This window comes from Theropithecus gelada, chromosome 15 (genome assembly GCF_003255815.1).
Source record: "Theropithecus gelada isolate Dixy chromosome 15, Tgel_1.0, whole genome shotgun sequence".
NCBI lineage: Eukaryota > Metazoa > Chordata > Mammalia > Primates > Cercopithecidae > Theropithecus > Theropithecus gelada.
In genome coordinates this window covers 4,802,901-4,815,969 of record NC_037683.1, presented here as the reverse complement: position 1 = coordinate 4,815,969, position 13,069 = coordinate 4,802,901, and the positions used below count along the sequence as shown (strand labels likewise).

General features: G+C 57.9%; 1 protein-coding gene across 3 annotated transcripts in view; it reads left to right on the top strand.

Moving 5' to 3' along the window:
* Positions 1–13,069, top strand: part of ADAMTSL2 (ADAMTS like 2) — a 43,164-nt gene that overhangs the window by 26,746 nt on the left and 3,349 nt on the right. For all 3 annotated transcript variants that reach the window (XM_025359865.1, XM_025359864.1, XM_025359866.1), the window contains exons 12-17: positions 3,518–3,615; positions 7,756–7,882; positions 9,095–9,308; positions 9,422–9,577; positions 10,212–10,382; positions 11,132–11,308. In XM_025359865.1, coding sequence (XP_025215650.1) covers positions 3,518–3,615; positions 7,756–7,882; positions 9,095–9,308; positions 9,422–9,577; positions 10,212–10,382; positions 11,132–11,308 — 943 coding nt within the window. The remainder of the gene's footprint in view (positions 1–3,517; positions 3,616–7,755; positions 7,883–9,094; positions 9,309–9,421; positions 9,578–10,211; positions 10,383–11,131; positions 11,309–13,069) is intronic.

Here is a 13,069-nt window from a genome sequence, read left to right as displayed (position 1 = left end):
ATTCCGTGTGTGGGGCACACGGTAAGGCCTCCCGTAACCAGAAGCTATTAGTAGAAAACTGAGCCTCCAAGTGGCAGCAGTTGGGGGGGGCACCTTTCAGGACCCATTGCCTGGGTCAGGGAGGCCAGCTCTCTGCCAGTCAGAGCCCTCTGAAAAGGTTTATCAGGGTGGCTCCAAGACCTCACTGTGGAATTTGGCTTAAGGCATGGACACCATGTGAGTCGAGCGTCTCTGTCTTCCTCTGGGCCTCAGTTTCCCCATCTCTCATTGAGGGGCTTGTCAGGGGGTGCCCTTAGGGCCCACCAGGTCAAATATTCAGTGATCCTTAGGCCAGGGTCATGGCACAAGCTTTCTGATCGTCAAGCCGCTTTGTAAAGAGTCTCTCCCGCCCCATCTTGGTTGACTCTTACCCTCCCCTCCTAGCCCCCGCCCCAGGATATATTGAATTTCCAGCGCCTGTCAGGGGCCTCAAGGATTGATCAACTAGGTTGTCAGCCCTCAGAAAGTTCCCGAGTGCCGAGATGCCGCTGCCTCCCCGACCGGCCTGCCATCAAAGGATGCTGCCGCCCAGGGACCAAAGGTGGCCTGGGGAGATAAAGGGCAGAGGGATGCAGCAGGGGAAACCACCAGGGCCAAAATAGCCACGTCTCGGCCGCGTTGTCCAAACACAGGAAGTCGTGTCTGCTCAGAGAAGGCAAAATCAAAGGGGCAGCCCAGAAAGGAAAGGCTATTTTCATCTTTCCAGAAAAGCTTCAAACAATCAAGGGAGGGGCCCCTGTCACCAGACTCCGACTTTGGGAACAAGCGTCTGAGACACAGAGACGCGGAGTCCTTCTCCGAAGCCTTAGGGGGAGAGAAGAAGAGAGCATTTTCTGGCTTGCATATAAACAAACACGGTGGCTTCAGAGCTTCTCCTGCCTGGGGAGCCCGTGAGCCTGTGTCTGCCCAGGCAGCTGGGCGAAGGACCCCGAGGAGTGACAGGCGGTCTGGTGGTGACTCCACGGGCGTCACCAGCCCCAGTCTAGCAGCTCTGACTTTCACAGCTGAGAGGGGCAGTGTCTTCCTTCCAGATGGAGGAGAGCGATGGGTTGGTGCTTCAGCGATTTCCTGGGTGTTCCATTTTCTTGTGCTACTTCCAAGAACGGAACCTGCTAGGCGTTGCATTGTTGTGCAAATATATGCAGGGTTATGTTCGAGAGTTGCATCTGCTATGCCCCACACGTGCTGCTGCGAAGAGTGTGTGGGCAGCCCCTCCAGAAATACCTTTGGTGCTTAAAATCCAAAGGGTTATTTTGAACCAGGCCCGCTCTCTCTTGAGTCAGGCATGAGTCATGCTGCCTGCTGGCTCAGAGCGTGTAATTAGATAAAGATGGCGGATCGCCTCCATGGGTGGGGTGGAGAGGCATGGGTTGGATCTTTTCGTTTCTTTTTGTTCTCGGGGAGAATTTAAAGCTGTTGAAAGTAGGTAGGGACCTGGTCAGCACAGTTTAGTGTTTTCTGAATCAAACATTAAGGGTTGGTCTTCCAGGTTCTCCCTTCCCTAAAAGGACTTACTCATCCCGATCTGGGTGCTCTGAGTGGCCCCCATTGGGACAGGTTTCCAGATTTCCAGGAAACTTTTGTTCTGATATGACAGGGTCTTGGAAAATCCCCCACCCACCCCCATATTTTTTTTTTTTTTTGAGACGGAGTCTCGCTCTGTTGCCCAGACTGGAGTGCAGTGGCGCCATCTCGGCTCACTGCAAGCTCCACCTCCCGGGTTCAAGTCATTCTCCTGCCTCAGCCTCCTGAGTAGCTGGGACTACAGGCGTCCGCCACCACGCCCGGTGAATTTTTTTTGTATTTTTAGTAGAGATGGGGTTTCACCGTGTTAGTCAGGATGGTCTTGATCTCCTGACCTCGTGATCCACCCGCCTCGGCCTCCCAAAGTGCCGGGATTACAGGCGTGAGTCACCGTGCCTGGCCCCCACCCCCGTTTTTAAAGCTTTAAGTTTTAAAGAGGGAGGAGAAGGCACTACTCTCCTTCCCCTCGAGCCCCAGGATGGGCTGGGACAGACTCTCCTGGCTTGAAGCTCCCAGGTGAGGGAGGCTTTGAAGAGACAAGTGGATCAGCCCCCAGCCTGCTGCCTTTCCTGGGCTTTGGTCCTCATCCCTTCTCCCTTCACTCGTCTTCTTCCTCCCTGAGTTTAGGGAACCACACCGGTGAACTCACTGCTGAAGCTCCTGTGGGTAGATCATTCCTGGGGCCTCAGATGTGTGGTCAAGGCAACGTTCATCCCCAAAAGTTCTGCCTGGCTTTGGGATCCTCCCATTCCAGTCCAAGCAAAACAGAAGAGCAATCCTCACCCACTTGCCTAACACATTGTAAACTCCCCGTTCAATCCAAACACACGTCTCTATCACGGAGTCAATCCGAAAGTCTTTCTGAATATAATGCTCTAAGCCTGACCACCCCCAGGTGACGGAAGGTCCCAAAGAAGGACCTGTGACCTGGCCCACATTTCAGCCCAATGACGTATGGCAGCTCGGGGTCATCTCTAGCCAGTCCCTCTGGGCCCAGAGGAAAGTGGAGCCAGTTGGGCAGGGCCACCTGCTGCACTGTCCTGTTTAAAAAGTCGAAGCTCGAAGGACCTGCTGTCCACCGTGCTGGCTTGCCCTCGCCCCTTTTCTGGCTCGGAGGCGGCGGGACTCCATGGCAGTGTCCCAGAGCAGATGCCCGGGCTGTGGAGCTGCCTCTGCCTCTGCTTCCCTCCTCCCCTGCCGAGTCCAGAATCAGCCTGCACATTGGATGTGGAGCTTGGGCCCAGGCACACCTACTGGTTCAAAGAAGCAAACAGTCCTAACAATAGTTGGCTTTGGCTGCGTAGGCTCCAGCCAAGAATCATAGCTGGTGACTGGCTGGGACCCAGCGTGCCTCCCCCAACCCCAGCAGGTCTGTGCAGCCATGGCCAACCCGAATTGCACTGTAGGCTGTGGCCACACCTCTGCCAGCAGCCAAGCTTTTTAATTTTGATAATTGGAAGCTGGATGCCTAGTGTCCCCCATTCCATCAGAGTCCCAGCTGGAGGAACGGGTGGGAGAGAATTCTGGAACATTCTTAACACATAAGACACCTTCTGAGATCCCCTGCCCGGTGGGAAGAAGGAACCCACTAGCTGATGTGAGAAGGTGATATCGAGAAGCCTGCGTGTGTGCAGGAGCAACTACAGTGCTGGGGGCCCCAAATTCTCAGGCCACCCTGGCCCCCAGAAGGAGCTTGGGCAGCTCCCATGCAGTTATTGAGATGGAAAACAATGTCTGTTCAATCCTAAAATGTGCCTCTCCGGGGGCGCCTCATCCGTTCCACTTCAGACAGTGGGAACTCTGACTGTAGCGGGTGGAGAGTCGGCCTGGGGCCGACAGGTGTGTGCTTCAGGTGAACATACTCTCCAAAGAAAACACACTCACCTGAAAAGCCAGAGCCCGCCGGTGAGGCGTGGAGCTTCTCATCGCCTTCTCTGCTTGATCTCGCTTTCAGGACCAGGCCCAAGGCGCGCAAGCAAGGCGTGAGTCCCGCGGACATGTACCGGTGGAAGCTCTCATCCCATGAGCCCTGCAGTGCCACCTGCACCACAGGTACTGGTCACGGGTGCCATGGGTGCCAAGGGGCAGCAACTGCCCTGAATCCATTTCCACAGATGCAGGCTGGGGCTGTCGGGCCTACCCACTAGCTTACAACCCCAAACTGCCCTCAGGGTGCTTGTCTGGTGGCCTCCTGACTTGGGGGCGGTGTGGCGTGATAGGAGTTTGGGTGTCTGGTGAGGCCACCCTCGTTCTCACAGTGTGCTAGACCGTGGTCGGGTCCAGGCCCCCAGGGGGTCACCCAGTCCACCACCAATGATCCCTTGTCTGTTGCCAGTGATACCATGTTTTGTTAGGGTTAAAAGTTTTTACTTTGGGTTAAAAGTAAGAAATCTTAGGTAGCAGAGATTTTACTTTTGCTTCCAGCAAACATAGTAAGGGAGTCACAGGCCCCTGTGATCTATGATGAAGGGAAGTAGGCAATTTCTTGGACCTCATCAGCAGGGGAGGAGTTAGGAGGGGAAAAAGACCATCTGCAGTGGTTCCTGGACAGACAGATGTGTGTGGTTAGTAAGAGCTGAGCTGGGATTTGAACCCACAGCTGTCTGGCTGCACAGCCACCATCGCCCTGAGACACTGGCCACAGCTGCTGGGAGCTGGAGCTGCCTCTGCTGCCTACTCTGGTACCCTCCCCTGGGGGTGCCACAAGGTCGGATGTCAAACCCGGGACCAGGATACAGGGGCGTTGACAGGGGAGAAAATGTGGTAGGGAGACCCCAGTGCTGGCTCTGAGGTCACATTTTATCTATTCTTGGGGCTTCATGTTTGGATGTAGAGGACACCCAGCTGCCCCTCAAAAGGTTTGATGCTCCTGGCCCCGCCCCAGTGCCCCCTATTTGCCAGGGCATTTGATGCCCTTACAGTCTCTGGCCAGTGAGGATTCCATGCAGCTGGGCAGTCTGAGCTTGGCCGCCCCCTCTGCAGCCCTGCTGGCATCTCAGGAGATGGGTCCGAGGGGGGGAGGGGCTGGGGCGACCACGCAGGCTCTGCTCACACTGGCCTTGCCTCTCTGGGGCTGAAGAAAGGGCTCCGTCTCCTGTTATACGAGCCCCCAAGCAGGGCATAGCCACAGGGCGTGCTGTGTTTGCCCCTGCGCCTGGCGTTCTGGAGGGAAAACAAGTGTTGTGGGCGGTGTGGTGAGCACCCGGCTTGGCCAGGCTTGCACCGCCTGGTTGACCACACCACGGGCCCTGGGCAAATTGCCAAATCCTTCTGAGCCCCCATTTTCCACAGGTGAACGGGGACACATATTTATGTCAAAGGTGGGTTGTGGGGATCCACATGAAACAAGAAATAGCCTCTCCTGGTCAGAGGTCAGTGGATGCTGCTGTGCTGAGGGTGGCTGCCACCACCTGACGCAGGGTGTGGCTTCCAGCATGCACAGGAGCGGCTGGCCTCGGAAGTGAGCCGTGTGACCTGCCTTCCGGGCAGGCCCCGAGGGTAGCTGAGCTTGGTGGTGGGGTGTCAGCAGGGGGGGTCTGCTTTGCCAAGTCCTTTGCGGACCTGCCCTGAGTTCCTCCACACTTCCCGGCCAGGGGACTCCAAGCGTGTGGGCGTTGTCAGTAAGTGTCTGCAAACATCTGTGATTCCTCCCAGACACATCGCTGGCTGGGGAGGGGATGTCGCTCGAGACGTCTGCAGGGTGAGGCAGCCTCGGTGGCGAGGGGCCTGATGGGCAGCCCTTTGTGGAAGACGTCCCCAGGAAGGACACAGCACCGTCTCCCAACACCCAGAGAATGGCAGAGAGGGGGCTGGACTGGGTCTGTGCAGCGTGGCCCAAGGTGCAGAGGGGCAGAGGACAACAGGAAATCAGAAAGACAGGTTTTGGCTTTGGAAGAAGGAAGGCTGCTTTAGAGGAGGCTGTTCAGAAATGGAAATGAGCCACCCAGAGAGACAGAGAGAGAGAGAAAGAGAGAGAGAGAGACAGAGAGAGAGAGAGAGAAAGAGAGAGAGGGAGGGCAGGAGGGAGGGAGAGTTCCCTGTCACTGTGGGAGGTACTGAATGGCACTGGGCAGAAATAACAGAGTCAGGGTCCACCCTTTTCATAGGTTGTGTCCGTGTGGATGTCTCATGGATGGTCATTGGCGTACCCTCCATCCTGTGTTTCGCAAGAACCCAGGCACAGGGCAGTGCCATCAGTGGGGCGGGTCAGCCTGCCCTGAGCTTTGGCCACGGTGGGGAGGCTTGCTATTAGATTTTTCTTTGAAGACACTCTTTTGGAGCCACAGCAACAGAGGGGCGTGAGTTTGGCCTCAGCTTGGGTCACAGGCGGAAGTGTCTGCTGCCCTTCGGTGTTCCAGGGCACTGTGGTGAGGACAGTGGATCCCGCAGCCCCCAGGCTTCATCGTCCCCTTTCTTTTGTTTCAGGGAGGGGCTCTGTGGCTCAGGGGGTTTGAAAAGCACCCTTTTCGAGATGGGTGTCATGAAGAGGGTGCCCAGAAAAAGCATCCTGGCACTGGATTCTCACAGGCTCTCTGGAAGGTTCTCATTTTGGGAAGGAGCATGCTGAGGCCTGGAGTCTGGTCACAGTCACGTCACCCCAGGGAGGCACTGAGCTGGGACTTGGATTCCAGTCTCTCTTGACCAAGGCCTGCCGCGTTTCCACTCCATGACGAGGAGCGAATGAATAACCAGGCACTTGGCGATGGTCTGCAAGTCCCCAGCCCCGCACCTCCCTGGGCCCCAGAGCGGGTGTCTCTGAGGCCTGGAACATTCCGAGCAGACCTGGCCGGGAAGCCTGCCTCCCCCTCAGAGAAGGCTAAAGGCTGCACGGCCCAGCTCTGGCGGGAGAGGAACCGTGATTGCAGCCTGGCTCGTCCTTGACGGAAAAAAGAAAAAATCCCCTCGTCGGCTGCTTCCCAGGCTGTTTCGTTCCATCCAGGGCTGGGGCTTGGAGAGGCAGGAGCCGCTGGCCTGCAGACACGCGCCGCTGGGTGGCTGGGCTCTCTGGGTATGGGGAAACCGATTTCCTTCTGGGGGAACTGGCAGCTGCAGCCAAGACCGTTCCATGATGCCCGTCATCCCGGAAGGCTGGGTCTGTCTCCGGTGGCCACACACACACACACACACACACACACGCACAGCAGAAGCAGCAAACCCTAACCCCAGCCCAAGGCCATTCCCACTGCTGCCGGCTCTCCCAGCATCATCCTGCTCCTGGGCAGGGAGCTGGGCCTGTGTGGCAGTTCGGTACCAGGTGAGGGTGTCAGGGCGAGGACAAAAGAAGCAAAAGGTGGAGATGTGGTCAAGGAAGTGGCACTGCTAGGTGAGGGCTGCCTGTCACCCACTGTCCCCCGATGGGATTACAGAGTACGGGGCACCAGCAAAGACAGGCACACAGTGATGATTGAAGAAAGTTCAGGCCTGGCATGGTGGCTTACGCCTGTCATCCCAGCACTGTGGGAGGCCGAGGCGGGCAGATCACCTGAGGTTAGGAGTTCAAGACCAGCCTGACCAACATGGTGAAACCCTGTCTCTATGAAAATACACAAATTAGCCGGGCGTGATGACAGGTCCCTGTAATCCCAGCTACGCAGGAGGCTGAGGCAGGAGAATTGCTTGAACCCAGGAGGGGGAGGTTGCAGTGAGCTGAGATTGCACCATTGCACTCCAGCCTGGGCCACGGAGTGAGGCTCCATCTCAAAAAAATAAAGTTCAAGATGATGCTTGCTAAGTCTGGGGCATGCCATAGAGGGCAGGGCGCACCCAAGCCCCCACCATGACCTCTGAGGGGGCTGACAGGGCTGGAGCGGTCAGGTTTCACTCCCACCTGCCCGTCCACCCAGCGATGGGTGGTTGCTGAACGCCTGGCGATGGGGGACACCTGACTGTGTTTGCCTCTGCACCTCCACGGGGGCCAGCTGGAGTGGACTCAAAGCCCGGACTCCGTGACGTGGGAACTGGGAGCCCAGCCGGGATGGGTGGGGTGGGGTCGGGGGGCAAAGAGAAGAGCTCGGACCCGCACAGCTTAGACCCACAGTGCTGCTCTAATGCTGCAGTTCCACAAGCTGTGACTGATCCCCAAGCCAGAAAGCTGAGCTGGAGGTCAGGTGACTTGCCCTAAGTCCTGAGGCCTGTCTCCTGGGCTCCGAGGTGCTGGCATGGCTTACAGGCCCTCCCCTGTCCCGAACCCAGGGGTCATGTCTACGTACGCCATGTGTGTCCGCTACGATGGGGTCGAGGTGGATGACAGCTACTGTGATGCCCTGACTCGTCCCGAGCCTGTCCACGAGTTCTGCGCTGGGAGGGAGTGCCAGCCCAGGTACCTGCCACCGGGGGCCCTGGGCAGGGGGTTGGAAGGGGGTGTGCAGGGCTCTGCCCAGAGAAGCAGTCAGACTTACCCCACTGCCCCGTAGAGGTGCTTCGTGTGCAGGACCGTGGGGGTGCTTTGAGGAGGGGCATAGAGACCTCACCTCTCAGAGATCTGTGTCTTCCCAGGAGTTGCAGTTTAATCTGTCACTGTGCCTCGTATACAGTAGGTGCTCAATAAATGCTTGCCACCATAGATTTAGAAACCATTCTCAACATTACTCCATATTACAGAGATATCTTTGCCCCACCAGGTCTGCTTGGCACATCTAGGATTTTTAGAAACCTAAAGGGATTATTTCCACGATTCCATGCCTATTGACTGTCCCTTGGATGTGGGTGGAGGCCTATTTTCTTGAGCCGTGGGCCTCGTCTCCTGCCTTGTGGACGCAGTCAGACTGAGCTGAGTGCATCCTACCCCTAGTGACAAGTGGGGTCCCCAGATGAGCCTGAGGGTGCCGGCCTCCACCGACGAGGATCCCACGCTCCTTGGAGGCTGAGGTCTCCTGCTCCCTGCGCACAGCCACACTGCCTCTTCTTTTCTGGGCTGCTCCATCCAGGGTCTCCCGCATCCTGCACGTTTGCTCCTTTCTGGGAAGGGCAGAACGCCCAGGGTCTCCAGGATGCTGCTAAGCCTGGCCCCGGGGGTGGGGTCCAGCAGGCCCTGTCGTTCTGCTCAGAGCCCATCAGCTTTGGACCTCTTATTCCAAGTCTATCTGCCTGGAAGACTTCCAAGTCTTGTTCATAACCCCTCCCAGCTCAGGCTGAGGGGAACGAGGTCTTTCCCCAGCACGCTGGCCAGGCCCCCTTTCTGGACACAGATCCAGAAATGTGCCTTCTGCTCACTTCCACCCTCGTCAGAGTCCCATGGGGGCACAGCCACCTGTGTGACACAGCAGGGCACAAAGGGGCAGGAATGCCGAGCCCACACTCAGGGCACCCGCCAACCACCTTGCTAAGGTGCTCCCTGAAGACCTCCGGGGCCGTCATGGCCCAGCCTGCACCCTTGGGCCTCGACACCCTCCTGTCCAGCTTAGCTTGTGGCGTGTGGTTTTGGACCACATAGGGGAGGGAGGGAGGAACCGTGTTGTCTCTAGGGGTGTGGGTTGCATGGGGTCCCGGTCGCCACAGGGGGATCGTTGAAGGCCATCTGCTTCCGGGGCAGGTGGGAGACGAGCAGCTGGAGCGAGTGTTCGCGCACCTGCGGAGAGGGCTACCAGTTCCGCGTCGTGCGCTGCTGGAAGATGCTGTCGCCCGGCTTCGACAGCTCCGTGTACAGCGACCTGTGCGAGGCAGCCGAGGCCGTGCGGCCTGAGGAACGAAAGACCTGCCGGAACCCCGCCTGTGGGCCCCAGTGGGAGATGTCAGAGTGGTCCGAGGTGAGTGCCTGCGGGAGCAAGCCAGGGGTCAGGAAGAGCTGGGGAGCTGAGCTTGGGAGATGGAGGTGGCTACACCTTCACCATCCCCCCACCCCCTCCCCCTGCTGCCACAGTGCACTGCCAAGTGTGGGGAGCGCAGTGTGGTGACCAGGGACATCCGCTGCTCAGAGGATGAGAAGCTGTGTGACCCCAACACCAGGCCTGTAGGGGAGAAGAACTGCACGGGCCCGCCCTGTGACCGGCAGTGGACTGTCTCCGACTGGGGACCGGTGAGGCCTGCACTGAGGGGTGGCTGGGCGTGTGGCTGGTGAGGGGTCCCAGAGCTTTGCCTTGATGTGCCTCCGTTTCCATTTTTTCCGAGGCAAGGGTGTGAGGTGAAGAATGTCCAACCAGCCTTCTCCCGTGTTACCATAGGAATCAAAACTGCTCTCCAAACACGTGACCAGCATCACCTTCCCTCTATCACCTGTTTATCTCTCTGTGTCTCTCTGTCGTTATCTCCCTGTCTGTGTCTGTCTCTGTTCCTCTGTCTGTCTCTGTCTCCCTGTCTCTGTTTGTCTCTGAGTCTCTCTGTCTCCCCTATCTCTGTCTCTCTGTGTCTGTCTCTGTCTCTTTCCCTGTCTCTGTCTCTCTCATCGAGAGAGATACTCAGATGCTAGCTGGGGTCGCCTCTGGGTGGTGGGTGCACAGATCTTTTTAAGTGTGCTTTTCTCTCTGTGCTTTTCATCAAGCATGCATTATTTCTGTAATTAGAACAGAAAATGTTATTTAAAAAGTGGTTACCATGGCAACCGCTTCGACACTGCCTGGGAGCCACTCCTCTCCCTTGGGACTGACATCCAGGGCCCCTCCTGGCGTGGCTGCCTCTCACTCGATGTCCCCTGCCTGTCCTCTCCCCTGCAGTGCAGTGGAAGCTGCGGGCAAGGCCGCACCATCAGGCACGTGTACTGCAAGACCAGCGACGGACGAGTGGTACCTGAGTCCCAGTGCCAGATGGAGACCAAGCCTCTGGCCATCCACCCCTGTGGGGACAAAAACTGTCCCGCCCACTGGCTGGCCCAGGACTGGGAGCGGGTGAGTGCCCCAGAGCCCACTGAAGGGCCTCCCGGTGTCTGGAGAACATTTGGCCGGAGAGGAGAGCCAGGTGGCTGGGACCACAGATGGGTGGAAAAGAGGAATTCATTGCAAATTATGAGGGACCATTCCCTAAAAATTAGTTTCGAATACAAAAGGCTTAAAAGGTAGGAAAACACCTTTCAAGTCCCCAGATCCCAATTTTGCATGGCTCAGTGGTGTGTGCAGAATTGGCATTGTCCCCAGCCTGGGCCCCCAAGTCCCTGGGATGCAGAAAGCTAAGGACGGGGGTTGTTCCGGCTGCCTGCTCCTGGCCCAGGGGCCTGTGCAACCTTTGATCATGACCAGTGTGTCTTCCCCGCCCACCTGTTGTCGTCATCAACTTGCCATTTCAGACGAGTTGCTCTCCACAAATTGCTTTCAACCAGCAGCTCCAGGCAGATCACTAAACCAGATAATCTCGGGCCAAATTGTTTTCTGCTAAATTGATTTTGGCCAAATCATCATTGGCCAAATTGTCATTAGCCAATTTGTTTCAAAACAGATGGTTTTGTGCTAAATTGCTTTTGATCAAATCCATTTGGGGCCAAATGGTTATCGAACAAAGAGTTCTCAGCCAGTTTGTGATGCATTGGAGCATTCTCACCCAATTGCTATTGACCAGACCGTTGTCACCAGAGTCGCCGTGGGCCCTGTATAGGGTCCTGCTGGGCCCTGGCGCTGACCCGCTCCCTCTGCCCCGGCCTCAGTGCAACACCACCTGTGGGCGCGGGGTCAAGAAGCGGCTGGTGCTCTGCATGGAGCTGGCCAACGGGAAGCCGCAGACGCGCAGCGGCCCCGAGTGTGGGCTCGCCAAGAAGCCTCCCGAGGAGAGCACGTGTTTCGAGAGGCCCTGCTTCAAGTGGTACACCAGCCCGTGGTCAGAGGTGAGCTCCCAGCCGGCCCCTCTGAGGCTGCCTGAGGCCAGACCTGAATTTTGATCCCGCCCCTCCTGCCTCAAGCCTCCTTAAGTGCTTCCCGCTCCTCCCTCCCGGACAGCCTCTGTGAGGGCCTTCCTTCCCAGGAAGGCTGCTCAACTCCACCACGTCAGCTGGTGCCAGAGCCAGCACCTCCGGGAAGCCTTCTCTGATCTTGTCCCTGGGATCCCTGTGGCACTCATCCTGCGCCTGGCAGCCCATGTGCCTGACACCACGGGACAGACAGGCCCCAGGTGGGCGGGAGGAGCAGATTGGGCTGAGGCACACACAGGGTTGGCCCTCCGGGAGCCACAGCCAAGGCAGGAGCTTGGGATTAAGGGAGACAGTAATACACACGCATCCCAGGTCAGGACACTGGCGGGGCCAGAGAAAAGGGCAGTAAGTTTCCTGCACAGGCCTGGCCCCTCCGAGATTCTTTGACTCTTGGGCCCCCAGAATGCCCCAGCGTCAGGATGTCAGGCAGGACAGAGCTGAGATCTTGGCTGTCTTTGTAGAGGAGAGGAGAGCCCTCCCATCCTGGGGCCTTGAGGCGTGTGTGGCCACCCTGGCCCAGCTCTTTGCTGGAAGGGTCTCCTCTCTCCCAGTAGTGCCATGAGGAGGGGTCCTTTTCCCCATTCCTCAGAGGAAGAAACTGAAGTTCAGAGAACTCTCTGGCCCACTCAGGGTCCCACAGTTACTGGGGGCTGTAGCAGACATTGGAGGCCAGGCCTGTCCATGGCCCTAGAGTGAAACCTAGGTGGGGTGTGGCATCTGCAAGGGAAGGGGGACCTGGACCAGCTCATCCTGAGGGGCCCTGGGCAGGGAGCCCCGAGGTGGGTGGGCAGCCCTGGTTTCACAGAGGGGGTGGCAAACTGGGCGCCCCCTCACCCCCAGTTGTCTTGCAGAGCAAACAGGTTACTTTCACCTCCCCTGCTGTTTTCCCCTTCTGTGCCACTTCCTGTGGGGCCTCCAGGAGACTCCAGAGCCCTGCCCTGTGCCAGTGGGTGCCCCTCCGCCTTCTGGGCCCCACGGAGGCAGTCCCGTTTAGACTCCAGCTTGAATAACTCACATCGGCTGTGACGCGTCAGCCCTCCATGCCCCTTTCACAGCAGTGCCAGCCCTGGCGCCAGTCCCAGCCCCTCCCACCTGGCGATGCCATGAGCTTCTGAGAGGGGGACCTGGGAGTGTCCAGAGGGTATCTGGGAATCACTGGGCAGGGGCTGCCATAGCCAGGCTGTTTACCTGGGGTCTCCAGCTACCTGTAGCCTCAGTTTCCTCATGGGCCAACTCTGAATACCCAGGCGACAAAATAGGGGTGTCAGATGGGACTCGGGGCCTGGAACGTTCATGGTGAAGTGCCCCACTGTGTCTCAGGCCCTGGTACCCGAGGGCTCTATGTCTTGGTCACTGTGGCGGGTGGGTGCCAAATCCTAAACCTTATGAGTTCAAGGCAGAGAGTCCAAGAGTCTGTGAGGAGTGAGCGGGGACCCCAGTGTGGCCCTGCTCAGAGATTGGGGTCCAGGTCCTGGGCCCTCGCCAGGCCCCAGGCTCTCCGTGCACGCTGGGTGGTGTCTGGCCTCCACCCTGATCCCCCAGGGCCTCTGCCTGCCCTATTGCACACATGCTTATTCAGGAGGGAGAACACCCACTCACTCATTCCCTGTTGCCCACCAAAGGACACCCAAGTGAGGAGGGGAAAGGCTAAGCGTGGGCCTGGGGCTTCCCGGGGGA